General features: G+C 41.3%; 1 protein-coding gene across 1 annotated transcript in view; it reads right to left on the bottom strand.

Moving 5' to 3' along the window:
• Nucleotides 1-24110, bottom strand: part of LOC111974393 (protein kinase C-binding protein NELL1) — a 372315-nt gene that overhangs the window by 283678 nt on the left and 64527 nt on the right. The window contains exons 8-9 of the mRNA XM_070447366.1: nt 15190-15289; nt 10076-10204 (exon numbers count right to left, since the gene is read on the bottom strand). Coding sequence (XP_070303467.1) covers nt 10076-10204; nt 15190-15289 — 229 coding nt within the window. The remainder of the gene's footprint in view (nt 1-10075; nt 10205-15189; nt 15290-24110) is intronic.

The raw sequence follows: 24110 nt of genomic DNA, 5'->3' as shown, positions 1-24110 counted from the left end.
CATGATGCTATCTATTTTGTGAAGTGCACCAGTCCCTCCTGCAGCAAAGCCCCCCACAACATGATGCTGCCACCCCCGTGCTTCACGGTTGGATGGTTTTCTTCGGCTTGCAATCCTCACCCTTTTTCCTCCAAATATAAAGATGGTCATTATGGCCAAACAGTTCAGTTTTTGTTTCATCAGACCAGAGGACATTTCTCCAAAAAGTTGATCTTTGTCCCCATGTGCAGTTGCAAGCCGTAGTCTGGCTTTTTTATTGCGGTTTTGGAGCAGTGACTTCTTCCTTGCTGAGTAGCCTTGCAGGTTATGTTGATATAGGAATCGTTAACTGTGGATATACTGTAACGGCTATTTCTTCCTCTTCCTCCTCCTCTTCGTCATAATTATTTGCAAATTATGGTGGAAAATATGTACACTGCTCAAAAAAATAAGGGAACACAAAAATAACACATCCTAGATCTGAATGAATGAAATATTCTTATTAAATATATTTTGCTTTACATAGTTGAATGTGCTGACAACAAAATCACACAAAAATTATCAATGGAAATCAAATTTATCAACCCATGGAGGTCTGGATTGGAGTCACACTCAAAATTAAAGTGGAAAACCACACCACAGGCTGATCCAACTTGATGTAATGTTCCTTAAAACAAGTCAAAATGAGGCTCAGTAGTGTGTGTGGCCTCCACGTGCCTGTATGACCTCCCTACAACTCCTGGGCATGCTCCTGAGTAGGTGGCGGATGTCTCCTGAGGGATCTCCTCCCAGACCTGGACTAAAGCATCCGCCAACTCCTGGACAGTCTGTGTGCAACGTGCATTGGTGGATGGAGCGAGACATGATTCCCAGATGTGCTCAATTGGATTCAGGTCTGGAACGGGCGGGCCAGTCCATAGCATCAATGCCTTCCTCTGCAGGAACTGCTGACACACTCCAGCCACATGAGGTCTAGCATTGTCTTGCATTAGGAGGAACCCAGGGCCAACTCCACCGCATATGGTCTCACAACGGGTCTGAGGATCTCATCTCGGTACCTAATGGCAGTCAGGCTACCTCTGGCGAGCACATGGAGGGCTGTGCGGCCCCAAAGAAATGCCACCCCACACCATGACTGACCCACCGCCAAATCAGTCATGCTGGAGGATGTTGCAGGCAGCAGAACGTTCTCCATGGCGTCTCCAGACTCTGTCACATCTGTCACGTGCTCAGTGTGAACCTGCTTGCATCTGTGAAGAGCACAGGGCGCCAGTGGCGAATTTACCAATCTTGGTGTTCTCTGGCAAATGCCAAACGTCCTGCACGGTGTTGGGCTGTAAGCACAACCCCCACCTGGACGTCGGGCCCTCATACCACCCTCATGGAGTCTGTTTCTGACCGTTTGAGCAGACACAGCACATTTGTGGCCTGCTGGAGGTCATTTTGCAGGGCTCTGGCAGTGCTCCACCTGCTCCTCCTTGCACAAAGGCGGAGGTAGCGTCCTGCTGCTGGGTTGTTGCCTCCTACGGCCTCCTCCACGTTCTCTGATGGACTGGCCTGTCTCCTGGTAGCGCCTCCATGCTCTGGACACTACGCTGACAGACACAGCAAACCTTCTTGCCACAGCTCGCATTGATGTGCCATCCTGATGAGCTGCACTACCTGAGCCACTTGTGTGGGTTGTAGACTCCGTCTCATGCTACCACTAGGTGAAAGCACCGCACATTCAAAAGTGACCAAAACATCAGCCAGGAAGCATAGGAACTGAGAAGTGGTCTGTGGTCACCACCTGCAGAACCACTCCTTTATTGGGGGTGCTTGCTAATTGCTTATAATTTCCACCTTTTGTCTATTCCATTTGCACAACAGCATGTGAAATTTATTGTCAATCAGTGTGCTTCCTAAGTGGACAGTTTGATTTCACAGAAGTGTGATTGACTTGGAGTTACATTGTGTTGTTTAAGTGTTCCCTTTATTTTTTTGAGCAGTGTATTTGGTCACCTACAAACATGCAAGATTTCTGGCTCTCACAGACCTGTAACTTCTTCTTTAAGAGGCTCCTCTGTCCTCCACTCGTTACCTGTATTAATGGCACCTGTTTGAACTTGTTATCAGTTATAAAAGCACCTGTCCACAACCTCAAACAGTCACACTCCAAACTCCACTATGGCCAAGACCAAAGAGCTGTCAAAGGACACCAGAAACAAAATTGTAGACCTCTGTGTTTGGAGGAAGAAGAAGGATATTACAACCCCAAGAACACCATCTCAACCGTGAAGCATAGAGGTGGAAACATCATTCTTTGGGGATGCTTTTCTGCAAAGGGGACAGGACGACTGCACCGTATTGAGGGAGGATGGATGGGGCATGTATCACGAGATCTTGGCCAACAACCTCCTTCCCTCAGTAAGAGCATTAAGATGGGTCGTGGCTGGGTCTTCCAGCATGACAACGACCCGAAACACACAGCCAGGGCAACTAAGGAGTGGCTCCATAAGAAGCATCTCAAGGTCCTGGAGTGGCCTAGCCAGTCTCCAGACCTGAACCCAATAGAAAATCTTTGGAGGGAGCTGAAAGTCCGTATTGCCCAGCGACAGCCCGAAACCTGAAGGATCTGGAGAAGGTCCGTATGGAGGAGTGCCAAAATCCCTGCTGCAGTGTGTGCAAACCTGGTCAAAACTACAGGAAACATATGATCTCTGTAATTGCAAACAAAGGTTTCTGTACCAAATATTAATCTGCTTTTTCTGATGTATCAAATACTTATGTCATGCAATAAAATGCAAATTAATTACTTAAAAATCATACAATGTGATTTTCTGGATTTTTGTTTTAATTCCGTCTCTGACAGTTGAAGTGTACCTATGATAAAAATTACAGACCTCTACATGTTTGTTAGTAGGAAAACTGCAAAATCGGCAGTGTTTCAAATACTTGTTCTCCCTACTGTATGTACATACTCCTCAATTGGCCCAACCAACCAGTGCTCCCGCACATTGGCTAACCGGGCTATCTGCATTGTGTCCCGCCACCACCACCCACTCTTTACGCTACTGCATCTCTCTGTTCAGCATAAATGCATAGTCACTTTAACCATATCTACATGTACATACTACCTTAATCAGCCTGACTAACCAGTGTCTGTATGTAGCCTCGCTACTTTTTTCCACTGTCTTTTTACTGTTGTTTTTATTTCTTTACTTACCTATTGTTCACCTAATACCTTTTTGCACTATTGGTAAGAGCCTGTAAGTAAGCATTTCACTGTAAGGTCTACACCTGTTGTATTCGGCGGACTTGACAAAAAAACTTTGATTTGATTTGATGTATGTAGCCATGAACTGCTTTGAAGACTGGTCATGGATCACATCAATACCATTATCCCAGAAACCCTAGACCCACTCCAATTTGCATACTGCACCAACAGATCCACAGATGATGCAATCTCTATTGCACTCCACACTGCCCATTCACACCTGGACAAAAGGAACACCTATGTGAGAATGCAATTCATTGACTACAGCTCAGCTTTCAACTCCAGGTGGTAAGGGTAGGTAACAAAACATCCGCCATGCTGATCCTCAACACAGGGGCCCCTCAGGGGTGTGTGCTCAGTCCACTCCTGTTCTCGCTGTTCACTCATGACTGCACAGCCAGGCATGACTCCAACACCATCATTAAGTTTGCTGATGACACAACAACGGTAGGCCTGATCACCGACAACGATGAGAATCTATAAGGAAGAGGTCAGAGACCTGACCTTGTGGTGCAAGAACAACAGCATCTTCCTCAACGTGTTCAAAACAAAGGAGATGATCGTGGACTACAGGAAAYGGAGGACAGAGCACACCCATATTCTCATCGACGGGGCTGTAGTGGAGCAGGTTGAGAACTTCAAGTTCRTTGGCGTCCAAATCACCAACAAACTAACATGGTCCAAGCACACTGAGACTGTTGTGAAGAGGGCACGACAAGAGGGCACGACAACGGCCCAGTACATCACCGGAGCCAAGCTTCCTGCCATCAATGACCTCTATACCAGGCGGTGTCAGAGGAAGGCCCTAAAAATTGTCAAAGACTCCAGCCACCCTAGTCATAGACTGTTCTCTCTGCTACCGCACGGCAAGCGGTACCGGAGCGCCATGTCTAGGTCCAAGAGGCTTCTAAACAGCGTCTACCCCCAAGCCATAAGACTCCCAAATAGCTAATCAAATCACAACCAGGACTATGCATAATCACAAAAATAACTATATCTACATGTACATATTACCTCAATTACCTCGACACCGGTGCCCTCGCACATTGACTCTGTACCGATACCCCCTGTATATAGCCCCGCTATTGTTATTTACTGCTGCTCTTTAATTATTTGTTATTCTTATCTCTTACCCCCCCCCCTTTTATTAGGTATTTTCTTAAAATAGCATTGTTGGTTAAGGGCTTGTAAGTGAGCATTTCACTGTAAGATCTACACCTGTTTTATTCGGCACATGTGACAAATAACATTTGATTTGATTTACAATACGTTTTCTAGTGATTCTTATGTTGATGATGTAAAGAATATTTGCTGGTCTGTGGTGTGTAATGAGGAGCAACCAGACTCTGCACTTGACACATTTATACAATTGCTTACTATTAAGCATGTACCCAGGCAGTATTGAGTAACCTGGAAAAAGGTGCCCATTTCAAACGGCCTCGTACTCAATTCTTGCTCGTACAATATGCATATTATTATTACTATTGGATAGAAAACACTCTACGGTTTCTAAAACCGTTTGAATTATTTCTCTGAGTGAAACAGAACTCATTCTGCAGCCCACTTCCTGACAGGAAGTGAGATTTTCTGAAATCGAGGTCTCTGTTCAAAGGCTTGCCTTATAAATGGGCATGATACGTATTGGTATACATGCATGTCATACACCTTCCCTAGATGTCAAGAGGAAGTGAGAGAAGAAATGAAGTGATTTATCTTGGTCTGAGGTCGAATAAATCTTCTTGGAATGATATGTCCGCCATTTCCTGTTTTTTCGAAGCGCGAAGATGAACTGGAATCGCCTTCTGGAAAGCTGTCGTTATAGGCGAATACTATTCCGGCTTTGATTTTATTTGATACATGTTACAATATCATCGTAAAGTATGTTTTTTCAATATAGTTTTATTAGATTATTGAAATTTATTCGGGACGTTAGGCGTGTTGCGTTGTTTGACTTTGTTCACCGAAGGAGAGCTTCGCGCCACTGGGCCAGTGTGCTTGCTAATTCAAGAGGGAAAGAGGTCGTTCTAAACCCAAACAACGACTGTTCTGGACAAAGGACCCCTTGTACAACATTCTGATGGAAGATCACCAAAAGTAGGACACATTTGGGATGCTATTTCATATATCTGTCGAACTGTGCTATCGCTACCGTTTGCCTTGAATCAATGCTGTTGTGTGTTAGCTATTGTAGTAAGCTAATAAACGCTATATTGTGTTTTCTGTAAAACACTTAAAAAAATCGGAAATATGGCTGTATTCAAGATCTTTGTCTTTCATTTGCTATACACCATATATTTTTCAGAAATGTTTATGATGAGTATTTAGGTATGTACGTTGGTGTCTGTAATTACTCTGGTTGCTTCGGTGCTATTTCTGACGGAGCTGTGATGGTAGCATCAATGTAAAACTGATTTATACTCAAATATGCACATTTTTCTAACAAAACATAGATTTATTGTGTAACATGTTATAGGACTGTCATCTGATGAAGTTGTTTTTGTATTGGTTGGATTTGGTTAGTTAGGATTGGTTTAGTTGGTGTTTCATGCTACCCTGTGCTGAAAAATGTCTGTCCTTTTTTCTATTTGGTGGTGAGCTAACATAAATATACGTGGTGTTTTCGCTGTAAAACATTTAAAAATCGGACATGTTGGCTGGATTCACAAGATGTTTATCTTTCAAATGCTGTATTGGACTTGTTAATGTGTGAAAGTTAAATATTTCTAAAAAATATATTTTGAATTTCGCGCCCTGCACTTGAGCTGGATGTTGTCATAAGTGTACCGGTGTCGGGCTTGCAGCCTGAAGAAGTTAAGAAACATGAAACATATTGTAAATCCTCTTGGATTGATGAGGAATTTAAACATGTTTTGTTTGAGAGGGATGAGGCAAAAGGTATGACAAATACGTCTGTTAGCTCAGGAAGGTCCCTTGGAAATCTGGATTCCAATGAAAACCCATTGAAAGAGAGTGACCTAAAAGAAAGAAAATCTGAATGGTTTGTCCTCTGGGTTTTTGCCTGCCAAATAAGTTATGTTATAGTCACGGACATGCTTCAAACAGTTTTAGAAACGTCAGAGTGTTTTCTATCCAATACTAATAATAATATGCATATATTTGCATCTGGGACTGAATAGGAGGCAGTTTACTCTGGGCACGCTTTCATCCAAATGTGAAAATGCTATCCTAGAGAAGTTAAATCATGAATTTACTGTGGTTAACTTCTCTAGGATAGGGGCAGCATTTTCACTTTTTTTTGTTGAGGTCACTCTCTTTTCAATGGATTTTCATTGGGAATCCAGATTTCTAAGGACTTCCTGCAGTTCCTATCGCTTCCACTGGATGTCAAATCTTTAGATTGGTTGAGGTTTTTCCTTTGAGAATGAAGAAGTAGCCATGTTCAGAATGAGGCTCCAGTGAAGTGTACTGTTTGTTAGAGGCGCGTGACCAGAAAGCATGCTACACATTGTTTTCTCCGGTATTGAACACACATCATCCCGTCTTCAATTTTATAGTTATTTTGTAAAAAAATACCTAAAGTTGTATTACAAAAGTAGTTTGAAATGTTTGGACAAGCTTACAGGTAACTTTTGAGATATTTTGTAGTCACGTTGTCCAAGTTGGAACCGGTGTTTTTCTGGATCAAACGCGCCAAATAAATGACATTTTGGATATATTTGACGGAATTAATTGAACAAAAGCACCATTTGTGATGTTTATGGGACATTTGGAGTGCCAACAGAAGAAGCTTGTCAAAGGTAAGGCATGAATTATATCTTTATTTCTGCGTTTTGTGTCGCGCCGGGAGGTTGAAATATGATGGTCTGGGATTGTTAGCTGGGTGCTATCCGCAGATAATAGCATTGTTTGCTTTCGCCGTAAAGCATTTTTTTAATCTTACATGTTGGCTGGATTCACAACCAGTATAGCTTTGATTTGGTATATTGAATGTGTGATTTCATGAAAGTAAAATTCTTTTAGTAATTTATTTGAATTTGGCTCTGCATTTTCACTGGATGTTGGCCAGGTGGGACGCTACCGTCCCACATATCCAGAGAGGTTATCACATTTTTTGGAAAGCTGAGTTCAATTTCACTAGCCACACCCAGACCTGATTACTGCCAGACCTGTTGAATCAAGAAATCACTTAAATAGAACCTGTCTGACAAAGTGAAGTAGGCCAAGATCTCAAAAAGCAAGACATCATGCCGGATTCAAAGAAATTCAGGAACAGATGAGAAACAAAGTAATTGACATCTATCAGTCTGGAAAGGGTTACAAATCAATTTATAAAGCTTTGGGACTCCAGCAAACCACGGTGAGAGCCATTATCCACAAATGGAGAAAACTTGGAACAGTGGTTTGGCCGGCCTACCAAAATTACCTAGAGCGCAGCGACGACTCATCCAAGAGGTCACAAAAGAACCCCCACAACATCTAAAGAACTGCAGGCTCACATTGCCTCAGTTAAGGTCAGTGTTCATGACTCAACCATAAGAAAGAGACTGGGCAAAAATGGCATCCATGGCAGAGTTAAGGCGAAAACCACTGCTGACCAAAAAGGACATAAAGGCTCGTCTCACTTTTGGCAAAAAACATCTTGATGATCCCAAGACTTTTGGGAAAATATTCTGTGGACTGACGAGACAAAAGTAGAACTTTTTGGAAGATGTGCGTCCCGTTACATCTGGCGTAAAAGTAACACAGCATTCAGAAAAAGAACATCATACCAACAGTCAAATATGGTGGTGGTAGTGTGATGGTCTGGGGCTACTTCAGGACCTGGACGACTTGCTGTGATTGATGGAACCATGAATTCTGCTCTCTACCAAAAATCCTGAACTAGAGTGTCCGGCCATCAGTTCCTGACCTCAAGCTGAAGCGCACTTGGGTTCTGCAGCAGGACAATGATCCAAACACATCAGCAAGTCACCTCTGAATGGATTAAAAAACTAAATGAAGGTTTTGGAGTGGCCTAGTCAAAGTCCGGACTTGAATCCGATTGAGATGCTGTGGCGTGACCTTAAAAAGGCGGTTCATGCTCGAAAACCCTCCAATGTGGCTGAATTAAAAGAATTCTGCAAAGAAGAGTTGGCCAAAATTCTTCCACAGCGATGTGAAAGACTCATTGCCAGTTATCGCAAACGCTTGATTGCAGTTGTTGCTGAGGGTGGAACAACCAGTTATTTAGGGGGCAATTACTTTTTCACATAGGGCCATGACGGTTCGGATAGCTTTTTTCCCTTAATAAATAAAATCATCACTTAAAAACTGCATTTTGTGTTTACTTGGGTTAAATTTGTTTGATGATCTGAAACATTTAAGTGTGACAAATGTGCAAAAAAATAAGAAATCAGGAAGGGGGCAAATACTTTTTCACAGCACTGTATGTATGCGAATGACTCAACACTATACACGTCAGCTACTARAGCTACTGAAATGACTGCAACACTTAAAGAGCTGCAGTTTGTTTCAGAATGGGTGGCAAGGAATAAGTTATTGCTAAATATTTCAAAAACTAAAAGCATTGTATTTAGGACAAATCATTCACTAAACCCTAAACCTCAACTAAATCGTTGTGTAATGAATAATGTGAAAAATGAGCACGTTGAGGTGACTAAACTGCTTGGAGTAACCCTGGACTGTAAACTGTCATGGTCAAAACATATTGATAAAACAGTAGCTAAGATGGCGAGAAGTCTGTCTATAATAAAGCGCTTCTTAACACTATCAACAAGGCAGGTCCAACAGGCCTTAGTTTTGTCACACCTAGACTACTGTTCAGTAGTGTGGTCAGGTGCCACAAAGAAGGACTTAGGAAAATTATTATTGGCTCAGAACAGGGCAGCACAGCTGGCCCTTAAAAGTACTCTGGGAGCTAACATTAATGATATGCATGTCAATCTCTCATGGCTCTAAGTGGAGGAGAGATTGACTTCATCACTACTGGTTTTTGTAATGTTGACAAGCTGAATGTACCGAGCTGTCTGTTTAAAATACTAGCACACAGCTCGGACACCAGAGGTCTCTTCACAATCACCAAGTCCAGAACAGACTATGGGAGGCGCACAGTACTACATAGAGCCATGACTACATGGAACTCTATTCCACATCAGGTAACTGAMGAAAGCAGTAGAATCAGATACAAAAACAGGTAACAATACAACATATGGAACACCAGGGACTGTGAAAAGACACACACAAAGGTACTTACACACACATGTGCACACAAGCGCTTGCACACACACTCTATACACACATACATTGTAATATTGTTGTATGGTGGTATTATACTGTACATGTTTTATTGTAGATATGTAGTGGTGCATTAATGTTATATGATGAACTGCTTTATATTTTGTTTTATATATAATGTAAGTGCCTTCATGTTTTTYGACCTCAGGAAGAGTAGCTGCTGCCTTAAATACAAATCAATACAAATACTGAACAAATACATTTTGTTTCTGAAATGTCCTGCTAATGCCAGAGGTAGTTGAACATCTCATCAGCCAAGCTCTCTCTCAGGCATCTACTGTATGGAATGGGCCAGGCATCTCACATACCCTCATATCCACTCAACCATAGAGATAATATAATTCACTATAATTCAGAAATCTAGGTACAGATCTAGGATCAGCTTCCCCTCCCACAACCTTAACCATTAGTGTGGGAAATGCTAAACTCACCCAAGATCAGCATGCAGGGGCAACTTCACTCTACTCCTAGTCCTCTTTGCAATAAAGAAATACAACTTCCACATACACAAAACAAGCTCTCAAAACCCAGCTAGTTCAGAGTCTTCTACCCAAAGACCCAGTCAAATAGTTCACAGCTGCCTACCTTCACAGTATGTGGAGTCCCCATGGATGGAGGCAAAGCCGCTCTTGCACTCACACTCCGCTCTGGTATTCCGGTTTTTACACTCCGAATTRTCCCCACAAATGAGTCCCTCTGAGCAGAAGTCGTAGCCTGGGAGAGAGGGGGACAAACTTCTGACTCAACAGTCTGGGTTTGACTGGGATCACACAGGGTGCTGACAGTAGGGTTGGGCAAAGTGGTGAGGTAGAAAATGAGCCGGCATTCCTGGAAAAAGCTTGTAACCCAAAATCAAATTTTCAGGAATTAGAGAATATGTTGTTGATCTATCACCATATTCTAACACAAACTCAAAAGTTCACAAAACTATAGTACCAAGAGCAAAGAATGGGCCATGGAAACGCTATGATTTTTTGGAACGCTTTGAGTTTGTAGCTTTCCCCAGACAAACACACAATAAATAATCTACAGGAAAAATGCCTGCTGAGAAGAGCGAGTGTAATCCATCAAACAGGTGCACACAGACAGACAGCCAATCTACCAGACAACCAGACAGATGATTGACAGACACAGAGAGGCAGGCAGGCAGACACAGGCCTGCATGTACAGTAGACGACTCAGTCGTCTCCTCTCTTGATCTGAACCCATCTCTCCCTTCATTCCCAGTAATGAGTAGTGCCAGTCCAACTCTCTGTGAAATCCCCCCTCTGAACCTCTGAAATCCCCCCGCAACGCAAGCTGGTGGATTTTTTCTAGTCGGGCAGTGTTGCACATGTCTGTCCACGAAGGAGTATAGGGCCTGGTAGAACTGGAGAGCAGGGTGGCTGCATTACAACTAAAGGTGGCGCAGAGACTGCTGTACCATACTGATGTCGGCTGGAGTGAACCAGAATGCACGCTGATGGATTAGGGTTGGACCGGCAGCTGTTCATCATGAGACTGGAGAGGCTGAGTACAGCAGGTCTCTCTGATTTTTACTCTGCAGTGCTGAGGGCCTGGCAGCTGCTAAGGACCACACGAGAAGGCGGTTTGGAGCCTGGGCTGTGGGTGTGTGGAGGAGCCTATCTTCCAGAATCTAGACATCCTTTTGAGATTGGTTCAATCGGCCATCCTGCAGAAGCGACTGATGGCAGCGGGTTTACTGGGTGACCTTCGGATGCGGAGGGGTATAAGCCTCGGAAGTCCTGGCACAACATACAGGACTAACATCTCTTAGGCTGCTGGAGAAATTCCTGGGGGAGGTCCAGGAGGCACTYTCTGAGGTAAGGGGGGTGTTGCAGCAGCCAAAGGGGGATGGGCCACAATGTTTCCGCCACTGAAGATGACAGCAGAGACTGGAGKCTGGCAAGAGGGTATGGAGGACTTGTTACATTTTAACACTCCAAGCCTGGGGGAGTTTGAGGGAGTGGGAGGTAAAGCCCTCTACAACCTCTGCATTAACGTGAGGAACATTAGGAGCCTAACAGGAGTGAAGGCACATCAGTGGTAGGGGAAATGTGTGGCAGAGAGTGTGGTGGGTTTTAGATAGAGAGGCTCTACAAACTCCCAGTACCAAAGATATCAGGGGACCTCCAGTGGAGGGTTCTACATGGAGACCTGGCCACTAACAGCTGGTTGGCATGGGGCGACCCGGGAGTCGGACAGYTTTGTCCTTTCTGTGTCATGAGTGAAACTGTGCATCATGTTTTCTGTGTGCCTCAGGTTAATGGCATTAATGTCTCTGTTGGAATGTCTGTGTGAGAGGTAGGGGGTGGAGTTTACTGTCGGGATGTTTATAATGGAGTACAGGTATTCGAATAAGGAAAAGGCCAAATGTGTGTTAGAATTTTTGTTTGCTCAGGCAAAGTTGGTTATTTGGCTAACAAGGAGGAACGGGGTCAAAGGTGGGGGGATAACAGACCCTTTACTATTATTTAATGGGATGGTCTCTGTGCGCCTTAGAGTGGAATTTGAGTTCCATGAAATGATAAAAAGTGTGGAGATGTTTCAGGAGATATGGTGTGTTGGTGAGGCCGTCTGTATAGCTGGGGAGAATGGGTTGGATATACGGTTGTAGAAGTGGTGAGGTTTTGGTTATTGTGATGTATGATGTTGTGTGGTATCAAGGGGTAGAGGGCAAGGTGATATTTATTTCTGAAAGGGGGGGGGGGGGGCGGTGGTGGTTGTGAGGTTAACGAAATGAGTATGTATCATTAAAGAAAAACTAAAAGTCTCTTTCCCTCTGACATGTTTTTCTCTCTTTATCCCTCCCTTTCCTTCTCTGTAATCTCGCTCTCTGCATATACTCTCTTTCTCTGACATTTTTCTCTCTCTTTCTCCCTCCCTCTGTCTTTCTTTCTCTGTCATATTCTCTCTTTCTCTACCTCCCTCCCTCCCTCTTTCTCAGAAGAGGTCTTACATGTACAAAGAATCAGAGAGTCAGAGGTGGAAGTTTGGCTGATGCCACGAAGGAGATAGAAAGGAAACGCACAGTGGTTATTCAGGTAAAACTTGTGTCATATGGTAGCACACCTTGCGGGCTGCCACATAATTCCATGGCACGTTATTTAATTGTCAGCCATTGTTGCCATTAATGCTAGTTAGTGTTAGTTTGAGCACCAGAGGGCATCTTTGATAAGCATTTGACAGTCTTTAATATTGGCTGTACTAGAGAATTTAAAACCTTTTTTTGTAAGAACATAGTATATGGGATTGATTTTTAGAAACAGCTTAAATAATTMGATTAATATTATGGTGTTTCTATTCAAATACATTTTTTAAATGAAACCCTCAGAAAATATGGCGCTGTACAACTTGACRGGTCGGGAGTAGGCTACAGCACTAAGTGCATAACATGTCCACACCCTAATTGTAGTCTAACCAATACCCAAATGGAGATTCAGTGAAAATAAAAAMCTCATTGATTTATCAAGACCAGTCCCCATGCTTGTCTCAGAGCAGTGCGAAATGGTGRTGAAATAGTTGACTACACGCGGGTAGGCTATTGCTTCAAATCCTATTGCTTCTAACTTCAATATGCTTAAATGCAACAATGTCACAATAATTGAACACACACAATTCTTAAAACTCTAATGCTTTAATATTTAATCATTTCTGCCCTCCAAATTCATACTCATTATATAAATAGGCCCATGTGCACCTTGATATTGGGGGTGCGCCATGTGGCCGTGGGTAACGGGGAAAGGGGGTGCGCCAGAATTCAGTTTGCTACGGTTGTTTTCTCTCCCTGTTTTTAGAGGGAGAGAAACCAAAAGCCCACCGCCCGGTCAAACCCTCCCTTAACTCGGACYACGCTGGGCCAATTGTGTGTCGCCTCATGGGTCTCCCAGTCGCGGCCGGAACGGGTATCGAACTAGCATCTGTAGCAATGCAGTGTCTTAGACCACTGCGCCACTCAGGAGGCCCCATCCACAAAGTTTTTAATGCTGATCAATTGCCTTGCACAAAGTATCAAGATACTAAAATATTACTTAAACAGGACTTTTAAAGAATTTAATTTAAAAGTTCATTTTATTTTTTTATCACAAAACAATGAGAAAAATATGGAAAAATAAATAATTAATGAAATGTTAATTATATAAAGAAGCCCGTGTCYGCCCAAGCCCGATCATCATCAAGAGATATGCTGGACCCTATGTCAGAGAGGTGTTTTTGGGATCACATCGTGTCTMTTGTTCTGCTAATAGCCCTTGAGAATCATGTTTTGAAAAGGCCTCCAGGGCTGACAGAGAAGTTCCTTACTTTTCCCCCCTTCCACTTGTCTCTTCRATTTATTCCCATAGTAATTCGTGATGGTTTGCATTGCAAATGAGGGCATAAACTGGGTCAAGATGCCAACAGAGTAAGTAGACCTGTAGTAAAATAAAGGTTAAATAAAATATATAAACCTACAACACTTTTAACAGCACATTACTCAACACTAGTGAGACTCATGTCGCCTACAGTAGGCCTACAGTATATCTCCAAAAATGTTTTTCAATGACGTGACTCTCCGTCAATAATTAAATTTTGAGGATTGGAGGATTCTAAATTAATATCTAAGGGGCATTTTTATGAGGGCAAACCTGATCTGTGAGAATATCTAAGGGGTTTTATATAATTATATATATTATACATATATAGTGCACTTATAATAAAAGTGACAGCCATTGAAAACYTTATAAGGTGAAATCCTCCCAGATTGCAGTTCCTAGGGCTTCCACTAGATGTCAACAGTCTTTAGAAAGAGTTTCTGGCTGGTTTTTGGAAAAATGAGCCAGAAATTGTAGTTTTTTTGTAGTGGCTCCCATTTTGGCTTTAGTGTTTCCAAGCGTGTGGAAGAGAGCACGTTCTTTGGTATTTTTCTCCAGTAAAGTCAATAACGATTCTCCGTCTTAAATTTTATCGTTTATTTACGTATTAGGGTACCTAAGGTTTGATTATAAACGTTGTTTGACTTGTTTGGAAAAGTTTATTAGTAACGTTTGGGATTCATTTTGTATGCATTTTGATGGAGGGAAACTGGCTGGATTATTAACTGAAGCGCGCCAGCTAAACTGAGTTTTTATGGATATAAAGAAGGACATTATCGAACAAAAGGACCATTTGTGATGTATCTGGGACCTTTTGGAGTGCCAACAGAAGAAGATCATCAAAGGCAAGGCATTTATTATATCGCTATTTCTGACTGTCGTGGCGCACRTGCCTGGTTGAAATATGTTTGTCATGCTTTTGTATGCGGGGCYCTGTCCTCAGATAATCGCATGGTGTGCTTTCGCCGTAAAGCCTTTTTGAAATCTGACACAGCGGCTGGATTAACAAGAAGTTAAGCTTTATTTTGATGTATTACACTTCTGATTTTATGAAAGTTAAATATTTATAATTCTGTAGTTTGAGTTTCGCGCTCTGCAATTTCACCAGATGTTGGCCAGGTGGGACGCTACAGTCCCACCTGCCCATAAGAAGTTAATCACTGGGCTGGTCCAATGGAAGACAACGGGTTTTAAGGGTGGGACCAATGATAGACGAAGATGAGGAATGATTCATACTCAGTAAATGTTGGGCAGCGGAAGATGACGGCTCAGCCAATGAGATACTGCAAGGGGAGAGGGAATGAGGGCTGAACCAATAGCAAGCAACTTTAAATTTGAAGGACCAACCTTTGCAGATGTTACAGCACCTGTTGTCAGGTAGGATCTGTTCCTTGAGGGTGCAGTTGAGCTCTGGACAGTTCTCTGTCACTCTCACCATCATCCCGTTCTGCAAACACAAACCAAAMACACACATTCAAGCAAATAAATTCATTACAACTTTATTTGTCCCCTCAGGGGCAATTAACAATAGATTAGAATTAGCATGTTAGCGATATGTTGTTTCCAATAATTACATGATGTCAAACAATTATTGACTTTCGTAGCATATGGAAAAGCACAGATGCAAAAGAGAAACAGACCCTTTTTAAATATGACCAGGAAGTCWAAAGTCAAAATGTTTCATATTYAATGTACAGTGTTATACTGTATGTAAGTTGGTTGTTTGAGTAAATTAGTGTGCTTGCATCCTTGTAGAAGAAGGATAATTACATTTTAGACTGACCCTCAACACTTGCAAAAACAAACTACAGAATAATGGCACATTACCCACAAAATGAATGTAAATGCATAGAGACAGGGATATACACAGATTCACAAAGAAAGGGAGAGAACGCAGGCTCTCGCCTCTATAAAACGGTCTTCCTCATCCAGAAATGGGCTTTCGAAATAAATAGCTACAAGTACAGTTACACGCGTCAATTTGTCTCAGGTTCCGCTCCTCCATGGTCCCTGTGTGCCTCTCAAATTTCAAAGTTACTTCAAAGTCACCCCCTTCCAGGTGCGACACCAACTGGAACTGTGTCCCAAATGGCACAATATTCCCTATATAGTGCACTACATTTGACCAGAGCCCTATTACCCCTGGTGAAAAGTAGTGTCATATTTTTTATATTTTATTTATTCCCGTATCCAGATTAGATGCTGCCAAGGCAGCAGCTACTCTTCCTGTGGTCCAATCACAATTACATACAATAAAACAATACATAACACTACACACTACTCTAAAATGACATATCTACAATACAAAATCAATAATACAGCAAAATAACAATATTAAAATGTATGTGTATGTGTGTTAGCATGTGTTTGAGAATGCAGTGTGTGTGTGTGTGTGTTTGTCTCTTCACAGTCTATGCTGTTCTGATTTAACTGCTTGACTGAGTTACATGATGTGGGCAATTGTCCTGGCTCGCAGTCGGAGTTCCAATTCATCCCAAAGGTGTTCAAATGGGGTTGAGGTCAGAGCTCTGTGCAGGCCAGTCAAGTTCTTCCACACCGATCCCAACAAACCATTTCTGTATGGACCTCACATTGTGCACAGGGGGCATTGTCATGTTGAAACAGGAAACTGTTGCACAAAGTTGAAAGCCGCCGAAAATGCAGTGTTTCTATGTCAAACGGTTTTGTTATATTTCAGTCTTTTGAGATGTACAGTTGAAGCCAAATACATTTAAACTAAATTTTTCACAATTCCTGACATTTAATCCAAATAAAAATTCCCTATCTTAGGTCAGTTAGGATCACCACTTCATTTTAAGGAAGTGAAATGTCAGATTAATAGTAGAGAGAATGATTTTTCAGCTTTTATTTATTTCATCACATTCCCAGTGGTTAATTAAGAAGTTTACATACACTCAATTAGTATTTGGTAGCATTGCCTTTAAATTGTTTAACTTAGGTCAAACGTTTCGGGTAGCCTTCCACAAGCTTCCCACAATAAAATACATTTTCTATCGGATTGAGGTCAGGGCTTTGTGATGGCCACTCCAATTCCTTGACTTTGTTGTCCTTAAGCCATTTTGCCACAACTTTGGAAGTATGCTTGGGGTCATTGTCCATTTGGAGACCCATTTGCGACCAAGCTTTAACTTCCTGACTGATGTCTTGAGATCTTGCTTCAATATATCCACAAAATGTTCCATCCTCATGATGCCATCTATTTTGTGAAGTGCACCAGTCCCTCCTGCAGCAAAGCACCCCCACAACATGATGCTGCCACCCCCATCTATCACAGTTGGGATAGTGTTCTTCGGCTTGCAAGCCTCCCCCTTTTTCCTCCAAACATAACGATGGTGCATTATGGCCAAACAGTTCTATTTTTGTTTCATCAGACCAGAGGACATTTCACCTAAAAGTTGATCTTTGTCCCCATGTGCAAACCGTAGTCTGGCTTTTTTATGCGGTTTTGAAGCAGTGGCTTCTTCCTTTCTGAGTGGCCTTTTCAGGTTATGTCGATATAGGTCTCGTTTTACTGTGGATATAGTTACTTAAGTACCTGTTTCCTCCAGCATCTTTACAAGGTCCTTTGCTATTGTTCAGGGATTGATTTGCACTTTTCGCACCAAAGTACGTTCACTCTAGGAGACAGAACGCATCTTCTTCCTGAGCGGGTATGACGGCTGCGCTGGTCCCATGGTGTTATTATACTTGTGTACTATTGTTGTACAGATGAACGTGGTACCTTCAGGTGTTTGGAAATTGCTCCCAAGGATGAACCAGACTCGTGGAGGTCTACAAGTTTTTTTTCTGAGGTCTTGGGATTTTTTATGATTTTCTCATGATGTCAAGCAAAGAGGCACTAAGTTTGAAGGTAGACCTTGAAATACATCCACAGGGACACCTCCAATTGACTCAAATTATGTCAATTAGCCTATCAGAAGCTTCTAAAGCCATGACATAATTTTCTGGAATTTTCCAAGCTGTTTAAAGGCACAGTCAACTTGGTGTATGTAAACTTCTGACCCACTGGAATTGTGATACAGTGAATTATAAGTGAAATAATCTGTCTGTAAACAATTTTTGGAAAAATTACTTGTGTCATGCACAAAGTAGATGTCCTAACCGACTTACCAAAACAATAGTTTGCTAACAAGAAATTTGTGGAGTGGTTGAAAAATGAGTTTTAAATGACTCCAACCTAAGTGTATGTAAACTTCCGACTTCAACTGTATATAAAGTGTAACAATGGGATGCAAACACAAAATGTAATACATTTCAACTCTATATTTGACATAAAAAAGAGACACCTGTATTAAGTCTGTAACCATGTGTGTGAGGTGTATACTTTTGATTCAATGTAGATTTGTTTAAGACTACCAAGAAACACTCCGTGGAACCCTGATTTAGCCCACTGCTATAAAAGACACTACAAGCTTCAGCTAACTTAAGCGACTAATAGCTACAAATCAATGGGAGTGATAGGGGCAACTTTTTAAATGTAATGTCCTAATTTCCCCTTTAAACGCTCTGGTTTGCTGTAATTTGATAATAGGAAGTATGTACATCTACAGTACCAGTCAAAAYTTGGGACCTACTCATTCAAGGATTTCMTTATTMTTGCTATTTTCTACATTGTAGAATAATAGCYAAGACATAAAAAKCATGAAATAACACATATGGAATCATGTAGTAACCAAAAAAAGTGTTAAACAAATCAAAATCTATTTTATATTTTTGATTCTTCAAAGTAGCCACCCTTTGCCTTGATGACAGCTTTGCACACTCTTGGCATTCTCTCAACCAGCTTCATGAGGTAGTCACCTGGAATACATTTGAATTAACATGGTGTTTCTTGATAAAGTTCATTTGTGGCATTTCTTTCCTTCTTAATGTGTTTGAGCCAATCAGTTGTGTTGTGACAAGGTAGAGGTGGTATACAGAAGATAGCCCTATTTGGTAAAAGACCAAGTCCATATTATGGCAAGAACAGCTGAAAAAAAAGCTAAGAGAAACAACAGTCCATCATTACTTTAAGACATGAAGGTCAGTCAATCCGGAACATTTCAAGAACTTTTAAAGTTTCTTCAAGTGCAGTCGCAAAAACCATCAAGCGCTATAATGAAACTGGCTCTCATGAGAATCGCCACAGGAAAGGAAGACCCAGAGTTACCTCTGCTGAAGAGGATAAGTTCATTAGTGTCAACTGCACCTCAGATTTCAGAGTTCAAGTAACAGACACATCTCAACATCAATTGTTCAGAGGAGACTGCGTAAATCAGGGCTTCATGGTTGAATTGCTGCAAAGAAACTCCAACTAAAGGACACTGTCATGTCTTTGGCTATCATTAATGTGATGACAATTCTTTTATCAAATCGATTAACTATGTTTAATTACTACGATGATTAAATTACTCATGTAACAACTAACTCATCAGCAATCTTGGGGCACCATGATTAACCTTTTCACACGTGAGCTACAAATATTTCTAACGGTCGCCCCAGCGGGAGTTGTTTATGCACGTGCTGTCAGAATGCACTCAGTGTTCCAAAACGTGATTATTACGCAACAGGACAGTTAAAGGATCCGCCCCTTTTTTTAAATGTTCGCCTAAAATGACATACCCAAATCTAACTGGCAGCTTCATTAAATAGTACCCGCAAAACACCAGTCTCAAAGTACACAGTGAAGAGGCGACTCCGGGATGCTGGCCTTCTAGGCAGCGTTGCAAAGAAAAAATTATATATGTCAGACTGGCCATCAAGAAGAAAAGAGTAAGATGGTCAAAATAATACATTCAATGGACAGAGGAGCTCTGTCTACAAGGCCAGCATCCCGGCGTCGCCTCTTCACTGTTGACGTTGAGACTGGTGTTTTGTGGGTACTATTTAATGAAGCTGCCAGTGAGGACTTATGAGGCAWCTGTTTCTCAAACTAGACACTCTATTGTACTTGTCCTCTTGCTCAGTTGTGGAATGGGACCTCCCACTCCTCTTTCTATTCTGGTTAGAGCCAGTTTMCCKTGTTATGTGAAGGAAGTAGTACACAGCGTTGTACAWGATCTTTKGTTTCTTGGCAATTTCTTACATGGAATTGCATTCATTTCCCAGAACAAGAATAGGCTGACGAGTTTCAGAAGAAAGGTCTTTGTTTCTGGCCATTTTGAGCCTGTAATCGAACCCACAACTGCAGATGCTCCAGATACTCAACTAGTCTAAAAAGGCCAGTTTTATTACTTCTTTAATAAACACAAGAGTTTTCAGCTGTGCTAACATAATTGCAAAAGGGTTCTCTAATAATCAATTAGCCTTTTAAAATGATAAACTCGGATTAGCTAACACAACGTGCCATTGGAACACAGGAGTGATGGATGCCTATGTAGATATTCAATTTTTTTAACAATCAGCCGTTTCCAGCTACAATATTCAATTACAACATTAACAATGTCTCCAATGTATTTCTGATCAATTTGATGTTATTTTAAATGGACCAAAAATGTGCTTTTCTTTCAAAAACAAGGACATTTCTAAGTGACCCCAAACTTTTGAACGGTAATGTATGTATGTACATATATAAACTCAGCAAAAAAAGAAATGTCCCTTCTTCAGGACCGTGTCTTTCAAAGATAATTCGTAAAAATCCAAATAACTTCACAGATCTTCATTGTAAAGGGTTTAAACACTGTTTCCCATGCTTGTTCAATGAACCACAAACAATTAATAAACATGCACTTGTGGAACGGTCGTTAAGACACTAACAGCTTACAGACGGTAAGCAATTGAGGTCAAAGTTATGAAAACATAGGACACTAAAGAGGCCTTTCTACTGACTCTGAAAAACACCAAAAGAAAGATGCCCAGGGTCCCTGCTCATCTGCGTGAACGTGCTTTAGGCATACTGCAAGGAGGCATGAGGAGGAGATGCACTGCAGTACTTAATGCAGCTGGTGGCCACACCAGATACTGACTGTTACTTTTGATTTTGACCCCCCTTTGTTCAGGGACACATTATTCCATTTCTGTTAGTCACATGTCTGTGGAACATGTTCAGTTTATGTCTCAGTTGTTTATCTTGTTATGTTCATACAAATATTTACACATATTAAGTTTGCTGAACATAAACACAGTTGACATTCAGAGGACGTGTCTTTTTTTGCTGAGTTTATGTATGTATGGAGTATATTGTTGTTTACAGTTTTATTCACGTTTTCAATTACTGGTGACAAATAATGCATTATGATTATTGCATATATTGTAATGGACACCTATGATGTGTGTAAAATACTTTTTTGAAGGCTGTACTGATTATAATTAGCTAAGCTATTTGCCAGCTGTAGTGGCTTGAGAAAGTATTCACCCCCCTTGGCATTTTTGCTATTTTGTTGCCTTACAACCTGGAATTAAAATAGATTTTGGGGAGGTTTGTATCATTTGATTTGCACAACATGCCTTGAAGACTTTAAAGATGGAAAATATTTTTTATTGTGAAACAAAAAAACAGAAAACTTGAACGTGCATGCATAACTATTCACCCCCCAATGTCAATAGTTTGTAGAACCACATTTTGCAGCAATTACAGCTGCAAGTCTCTTGGAGTATGTCTCTATAAGCTTGAAACCTCTAGCCACTGGGATTTTTGCCCAGTCTTCAAGGCAAAACTGCTCCAGCTCCTTCAAGTTGGATGGGTTTCGCTGTTGTACTGCAATCTTTAAGTCATACCACAGATTCTCAATTGGATTGAGATCTGGGCTTTGACTAGGCCATTCTAAGACATTTAAATGTTTTCTTCTTAAAACACGAGTGTCGCTTTAGAAGTATGCTTAGGGTCATTGTCCTGCTGGAAGGTGAACCTGTGTCCCAGTCTCAAATCTCTGGTAGACTACAACAGGTTTCCATCAAGAATTTCCCTGTATTTAGCGCCATCCATCATTCCTTCAATTCTGAACAGTTTTCCAGTCCCTGCCAATGAAAACCATCAGGATGGTGTTCTCGGGTGATGAGAGGTGTCGTGTTTGTGCCAGACATTGCGTATTCCTTGATGGCCAAAAAGCTACATTTTTGTTTCATCTGACCAGACTACCTTCTTCCATATGTTTGGGGAGTCTCCCACATGCCTTTTTTTCTGAACACTCTTCCGTAAAGCCCAGCTCTGTGGAGTGTACGGCTTAAAGTGGTCCTTTGGACAGATACTCCAATCTCCGCTGTGGAGCTTTGCAGCTCCTTCAGGGTTATCTTTGGTCTCTTTGTTGCCTCTCTGATGAATGCCCTCCTTACCTGGTCTGTGAGTTTTGGTGGGCGGCCCTCTCTTGGCTGTCACGCCCTGACCATAGTTTGCGTTGTATGTTTCTATGTTTTGTTTGGTCAGGGTGTGATATGAGTGGGCATTCTATGTTGTATGCCTAGTTAGTCTGTTTCTATGTGTTTGGCCTGATATGGTTCTCAATCAGAGGCAGGTGTTAGTCGTTGTCTCTGATTGGGAGCCATATTTAGGTAGCCTGTTTTGTCTTTGTGGGTTGTGGGTGATTGTTCCTGTTCCTGTGTTCCTGTGTTTACTATASGGGACTGTTACGTTTTCGTTCGTCAGTTTATTGTTTTGTTCGTTGGTTAAGTATTCTTATTAAAATGAATACTCACCACGCTGCATCTTGGTCCTCCTCTCTTTCGCCCAACGAAGAATGTTACATTGGTAGGTTTGTTGTGGTGCCATATTCTTTCAATTTTTTTATAATGGATTTAATGGTGCTCCGTGGGATGTTCAAAGTTTCTGATATTTTTTTATAACTCAACACTGATCTGTACTTCTCCACAACTTTGTCCTGACCTGTTTGAAGAGCTCCTTGGTCTTCATGGTGCCGTTTTCTTGGTGTTGCAGACTCTGGGGCCTTTCAGAACAGGTGCATATATACTGAGATCATGTGACACTTAAATTGCACACAGGTGGACTTTATTTAACTAATTATGTCCCTTCTGAAGGTAATTGGTTGCACCAGATCTTATTTAGGGGCTTCATAGCAAAGGGGGTGAATATACATGCACGCACCACATTTCATTTTTTGGGTGGGTGATTTTTTTTATTTCACTTCACCAATTTGGAATATTTTGTCTATGTCCATTGCATGAAATCCAAATAAATATAAATTTAAATTACAGGTTGTAACGCAACAAAATAGGAAAACACCAAGGGGGATGAACACTTTTGCAAGGCACTGTATGTGTGGCGCCATGTTTGTTGACATTATATAATGCATTCTGGGTGTCACATAATCTGCCAGACCAAATATGTTATAATGAGGTGAGGGAATGGTTCACTRATCTTTCGGGTAAACTTCCGGAAGTGAATGAAGGGAAGTGGATGATCGTAGACGACACAACCCCTTCAACATGCATACTATAAACAGACCAAACTCATCTTTTCTCCTCTTATTATCTTTGGATGATGTGACAAAACAAGCATGGCGGCGTGCACAAACTACCCATCGTCYGATTACTTTCGATTTCTWGAAAGTGTTTTWCTCAATTATTTCGATCAATGGTGAGCTCAACCGTGAWGTGATTAATTATAAATAGTAATTACTATTAGCTAATTCATATTGTAGTTTCTGTCAGCCGAGAGTTATAAAAATATGACCGCTTGTGTTATGTCAATCTTTCCTCAGTTAGCGCTAGGACAAATGTAGCCCAGATTTTTCCTGTTTGGATAATTGTGTTATGCTGTAGCAACTTCTGTGAATGTCTAAACATTGCATCCAAAAATAAACTGCTCACATTCTGGACATAACTTTCTAAGGACCGTGTTTGTGCAAAATGTTTCTGAAAAAACACTGGCCAGCTCAAATGCTGATTGTTAKGTCATTCGAAACTGGACGTTCTAAATACGCGTTCTAATCACACCGGTTTGATCGTARGGTACAGGTACAACTGTAGAATGATCACACCGTGTGTTGGTACATGTGAAAAGATTAATGAGTTACCGTTTTCTGAATTAATTCTYTAGATAGAAATATATCTTACATTTCAGTCATTAATTAATTATCTTCTACCAGTCACATTCTGAATGTTTCAAAATCCTTGGATATCTGCACGAACCCTAGCATAAATGATGAATCAGCGATATTGTTAGGAATTTTGTTAATAATAATTAAAACAATTTCTAGATTTAGATAAAACTATAACTAATTGAACTCTGCACGCCTAGTGAAAAGAGTTTTGTGCTGTGGGTTATAAAGTAAACAGAAAGGGTCGTTAAACTATGGTTGAACTGACCCAACTTA

The sequence above is a fragment of the Salvelinus sp. IW2-2015 genome, linkage group LG15 (genome assembly GCF_002910315.2).
Source record: "Salvelinus sp. IW2-2015 linkage group LG15, ASM291031v2, whole genome shotgun sequence".
Classification (NCBI taxonomy): domain Eukaryota; kingdom Metazoa; phylum Chordata; class Actinopteri; order Salmoniformes; family Salmonidae; genus Salvelinus; species Salvelinus sp. IW2-2015.
Note: the sequence above shows the minus strand (reverse complement) of the source record. Positions and strands in the feature narration are given on the sequence as shown.